Source organism: Bison bison, unplaced genomic scaffold (assembly GCF_000754665.1).
Source record: "Bison bison bison isolate TAMUID 2011002044 unplaced genomic scaffold, Bison_UMD1.0 scf7180017863978, whole genome shotgun sequence".
In the NCBI taxonomy this organism is placed as follows: domain Eukaryota; kingdom Metazoa; phylum Chordata; class Mammalia; order Artiodactyla; family Bovidae; genus Bison; species Bison bison.
The window spans coordinates 632,273-638,059 of record NW_011494550.1 but is presented as its reverse complement, the minus strand read 5'-3'; the positions used below and the strand labels follow the sequence as shown (position 1 = coordinate 638,059).

At 45.4% G+C, this 5,787-nt stretch overlaps 1 protein-coding gene across 6 annotated transcripts in view; it reads right to left on the bottom strand.

The window, feature by feature from the left end:
• AKAP8L (A kinase (PRKA) anchor protein 8-like) overlaps positions 1–5,572 on the bottom strand; it is a 32,334-nt gene extending 26,762 nt beyond the window's left edge. For all 6 annotated transcript variants that reach the window (XR_824740.1, XR_824738.1, XR_824739.1 and 3 more), the window contains exons 1-2: positions 5,459–5,572; positions 391–465 (exon numbers count right to left, since the gene is read on the bottom strand). Coding sequence is in view for 3 of the 6 variants with exons in the window: in XM_010833984.1 (XP_010832286.1) it covers positions 391–465; positions 5,459–5,471 (88 nt within the window). In the remaining 3 variants the exon portion in view is untranslated. The remainder of the gene's footprint in view (positions 1–390; positions 466–5,458) is intronic.
• Positions 5,573–5,787: the final 215 nt, after the last annotated feature.

Here is a 5,787-nt window from a genome sequence, read left to right as displayed (position 1 = left end):
TTAATGGCTTGGTTTCTGCTCACATCAATCCTTTGGACTTTGATTGGCTACTCTCCTCCCCAGACCCTCCCTCGAGGGGATTTTCTGAACCTACATCTTTGTCACAGGCCACAAGTACTTCTAACAGTTTGTCAAAGGGTCAAAAGAACCAATCATATACAGTCAAGAATTCCAGCTTGCTCAATAACAGACCTCTTTCCCATAATTGCCCCCAAAGGGCAATTCTAACCCCCTGAAGCTATTCTAAGAGCCCACCATACCATTTCACACAAGTTTGCATTTGGAAAAGACAGTGTGACAGCAATGTTAAAGGCAACTAATAAACCAGTGGATTGCTCTGCCACTAAAAGCAGAGCACACACCCTCCAATTCCCAGGGGCCCACACTTACCGTAATCACAGGTGGGCTGGGCGCTTGTGTCTGAGTACGTTGACTGCAAAGTGGTTTCAGATCCCTGGACAAAGCCTAAATATATGTACAGTGTGGTTAATTTCTCCAAAAAAGCCACATGAAGATGACCTAAGACTACCCTTCAGTGGAGACTGCCTGGCAGACCCTCCCCTCACTGGAAAACCACCAAAACTTTTGGTTTCTGAACACCTCCAGAACATATCAACCAAAGGAAAGGCAGGCTATATTTAACTTGTTATGTCAGAAGAATTGGATAAACATTTTTAAATCTTTAAACCAGTACCCTGTTTTGATAAATGGGTACCCAAATTATTCAGGTAAATGAAGAAAGTGTTTATATCACTGAAAGGTGAGCTCCAATTCAAATAACAATGGGGGTTAATTTTGAACAATGTTAAGGTAAATAATACCTATTCCATTCCCCCAAATCTAAAGCTTATATATATTTTTCATCTGCCCATTAAAAAAAAAAAAGTGTATTACAATTACCTCTTAAATGTAATTACTTGGGGTTAGCATGTTTATATGGCACAAGCATTATAGATTCTATGTATAATTTCCAATCTTCTCAAATCTTATACTATTTCTCAACTTCTAATGAATTAGTAACAAGTACAGAAAATCTGAACTTCTACCAGAAACTACTGGTCTCAAATGCTGATTATCTTTTAATCTACACTTTTAAAATATTTTTGTAAAATATTTTTAAGTGATTTGCCCTTAGCACTGAAATTATGATAGACACCGTAAGAGGCAACATTTGCCTGTTCCCATCAAGACCCAACTCATGACCTAAAAATTAAAGCCAGCACCTCCAGTAGCTTTCACAATAAAAGCATACACCAAGTGCCTTTCCCTGGGCAGGCATTCAAGTATTTGTTGACACTCTTTCTAGTTCTCTTTTTTTTTTTCCCAGTTCATTTCTTAAGACCATAGCGGCAAATAGGACAGCAACAGCAGCCAACACTGAACAAGTGTTTTTCCTGCAGGGTGCTAAGGGGTTCATCTGCATTATTTTGCTTCATCCTCACCACAGCCAACAAAAGGGATAGGGCCAAGATCCCTTACCCTGCCAATTCCAAAGTCCAAAAAGGTCTGAAAACCAAGTGTTTTCGTCAAATGTGGTGTCAACATGCATTTTGGGAAAAACTGACCCATGAGGACATTCTTTATCTTTCTTCATTTAATTACAAAGTGCTGCCCCAAACCCCACTACAGGTGTCATGCAATGTCCTTTTAAGCTAGAATTCCAAAACACACCCAGCTCCAAGGGTTTCAAACAAAGATCAGTGGATCCACACTTTACTTCCCAGAGGAGGGAGCTGAAACTGGGCACGGGGGAATAACAGAGCTGGTGACAGAAGCATATAAATCCAACATTTCCTACATACCCTAATTAAAGAGGGCACACTGGAATGGATTTCCTCCAGGGACCCAGAACCTTCCTGAGATGCCCAAACTGTAACCCTGATAATAACTATACACAAGAAACACTGAAAGTAATCTAAAGAAGGTTCACCTGTGGGGAAGGCTCCCAATGTAAGTACCACCTTACACTGGCCTTTTCCACTGTTTGGTCAACTAGCTTCTGGAAACCTGTTGTTCAGCAATAGTGCCACTGGCAAAACAACTCCAGACTTCAGGTAACATGGTCTGAAGGTACTGCAGCTGCAACTAGAACGTACCACAAGCTAACAGGAATACATACTGGATTAAATACACAGTATTAAAGCTATAGAGCAAAAGATCTATGTATATTCAGGGGAGAGGGCCCTGATTCTTCTTTGAGAAAAAGGAAAGATAATTCATCAGTCAACCAAACCTTCAGAGTTCAAAGGCAAACTCAGCTCTAGTTCTGTCCTCTCTACATTAATATTCTGTGCCACAACACTGCCCCCAGGGCAGGACCTTCTTTAGCTAGTTATGCTCCAATTATGAACCAATTCTTATCTGGCTTGAGTATCGATCTTGTCTTGGTTCAATTTTTCAGCTTGATTAAATTCTGAATGAAAAAATAAGCTCTGAGTGAAAAAATAAAATAAGCAAATTTTTGGTCCTATAAAGTGAAAGGTCAGACCATGGGTTTATAACTGTGTATCACAGCCCCTCCCTACTGGCCAGCCTCTCTGATACCTTTTTTGCTCAAAAACACACAAAGCTTCTCTATTTTATTCTTTTCCTTCTTTTTTTAGAAGGGGATTCTTTGAAAAAATAATATCAAGTGACAAAAACTGGAAGACAATAGGAAAGAGGTTAGGTTGCAGCCAACCTCCACTATCCAGTGAAAATCAGCCTCCAAGATGGCCTCCAATGATTCTGGCCTTCTGACATCATGTTGTCTCTTCCCAAATAGAGGGAGGCAGTTTAATAGAAGATATTGCAGAAATGACCCAGTGCAACTTCTGAGGCTTCCACCTCATTCTTTCTCAGATTATTCACTCTTACTATAAGCCAGCATATAGTAAGGACCCTCTAGTAGGCCTGTGGAGAGCTCCAGATAGTACAGAAATCAATAGCCAGCATCAACCTGTCAGGCACATTAGTCTGAGTCACCTTCAGCCCAAGTTCAGCCTTCAGATGTCTAAGGTCCCAACTAACATCCAAAATGTAACCTTATGAGAAATCCCAAGCCAGAGCCATCCAGCTAAACCACCTGTGCATTCCTAACACAGAGAAAATATATGACATGATGAATGTTCCTATAAAAAGACTGGTAGCATTTCAGACCTTTGTTTAAAGATCTGATTCTGGATTTTTTGTCCTGTTTTTCCACTGCTCCTATCTTCCTCCCCTTGGTGGTAGAGACAGAACCTTCTTTTTCAAGTATACATAATAAAATTAGATTAAAAAATTAGATAAGTTATCAAAAAGATACATTTTAAATCACCTTCTACCCTTACTAATAATGCTAACATTTGCTTTAAGGCCTCCAGAAATTCCTCTTAAAGGCAACGAGTTGTCTAAAATGTGACATAAAATGCCTGACATTCATTCATTCATTCATTTATTTATGACAGCACTTCCTGACATGTGGGGTCTTAGTTCCCCCACCAGGAACTGAACCAGTGGCCCTGCAGTGGAATCTTAACCATTGGATTGCCAGGGAAGTCCTCACATGCCTCTGACTTTAGTGGTCTGCTTCTTAAAAGGGAAAGTCACACGTTATAAAGCAACTGTGGTTTTCAGTTGGTCAAGATCAGGGAAAAACTAATCATAACCTCATTAGCTTGGCTACCTCACTGCCAACTCAAACACAGAATTACAGCCTACAAGATATGGAGCTGAAATTCAAACTTGACCATCTGTGACCTCTATACATCAGCTTCCTTGTCTATGAAATTAAATGGATCATTATTAAGCTATCCACCAGCACCCAACCAGTCTTCCCCTGGTTTCTTCAGCAGTCCTGTCCCTAAGAACCACAAAACTGTCTTCCAGTTCTTGATAAGATTTGGTGAATAGGATCAGTTTTCAATTTCAGTTATGTTAGTATCAACCCGACTGACTTCCCTGGTGAACCAGAAAAGGTACACAAAGGCTAGGGCAGGGTTGCTCAACCTTGGCACTATTGATGTTTGAGGCCAGAAAATTCTTTAGGGTGGGGCCACCCTTTGCACTATAGCATGTTTTAGCAGCATTCCTGGCCTCTACCCACTAGATGCACATGTAGCAACTTCCACCCCAAGAAGTGACAACCGAATACCACGCTACAAACTTTGTCAATGTCCCCTGGAGGGCAAACTTGCCCTTGGTTGAGAACCACTGGGCTAAGGGATGGTTGCTTAAAAAAACTGGAGTTCTTGCCAAGCTCCTGACCTGGAGGAGGGACAGCTAACACTACCTTCTCATCTAAGGCCAACATACAGCTGTCTATGGAGCAGCCCCAGAGGCTCAGATTCCATTCTCAGTCCTAAACATTCCAAGTAGAATGCAGCTTACCCAGCAACCACACAAGCTCAAGCCCTATTAACAAGGGAAGCTCTTGGCTGAAAAGCCTCATCAGTTATACTGAAAGCAGTCCCAGGCCAGCCTTTGAATTCATTCAGGGATGATTTGTAATCACCCAGGCATATCCTATGGCTCCCTCTCTAATCTCATCATCCCCTCCCTCCCCTTAGCTCAAGACCCACTGATCACCTTGGGCTGATCGTTTAACACGCCAGGCAGCTCCTGTCACTAGGTCTTTATATGGAGGGCCCCCTTGGCCAGATATCCCTAATTCCCACGTTCCATTCAGGTCTCTGCTCAAATGCTCAATGCTCTCCAGAGGTCCCCAACCACCCCCACGTAATAGAACAAGGTCCTCAGGGTACTGACTACTCCACAACACATACTACGTTCGTTTCCCGATTATGGTCTGCCCTCTTCTGTAAAACACTTGAGGAATTCCCGTCAGTATGTCAGTGTCTATTCAACCCCCGACGCCACAATGAATTTGACAGTTGTGCAATGAGTTAACACGGAAGCCAGCCGTTCTTCACAAGGCTCAGTCCCTAAGGATAAGAGGTTCCCCACTCGGCTCTAACGCTTCATGTATTTATTCACTCACATCCCCACTCTAGGGAGGGGCTGGCGCCTCTCCCAGCCTGGGGCAGGTAAAGGCGAGGGGGTGGGGCGGGCAACCACGGTATTTGCGGGGAAACTGCGCGGGGGACAATGGCGATGGCAGCCGAGTCCGCAGATCGACCTGAAGGGCCGAGGCCCGAGAAAGGGCGACCTGAGGCGACGAGGGCCCAGGGGGCCGGGCCAGGGACGGAGGCGAGAACTCAGGTGCCGAAACCAAGACTCACCGACACCGGCGACAGAAGCCAAAACTTCGGGCGGTCGGGAGCCGGGACGCAAGGTGGCCAGCACAAAGAACTGAGACGCCGAGGCGTGAGGGGCGCGATACTGAGGCGACGGGACCCCGGCGCCATTTTGTGACCGCAGAGAGGGCAGTGTCCAAGCCCCGTGGGAGGCACGGACGAGCCCGGCGCGGCTCCGGCACATCCCTATCCCTCTCCACCTGAAGCCTGACCCCTCTCCTCACCAACCCTGCCGGGCCCACCTGTATAGCTCATGGCAGCAGGGAAAACTGCACCCGAAGATTCTGGCAGCTGCTCCACACGTCGGACGCCGCCGCGTTAGCGGAGACAATCCCCCGAGCCCCTTCTACCCACAACTAAGCCCCGCCCCTCGACAGCATTGGCTCGCGCCGGACCCTGGCTTCACGCCTGTTGGATAGCCTCGCTGTCCATCTCTAAGCCTCCTTAGCCCCGTGGCTGAGGGCTCTGCCAATCTAATGAGAGCCCCGCCCTAATCCCGCCTCCCGTTATTTTGAGACCATGCGGATTGGCCTAGAGGAGACGGCCTGGAGGTGGACTCCCGCAGAGTTCG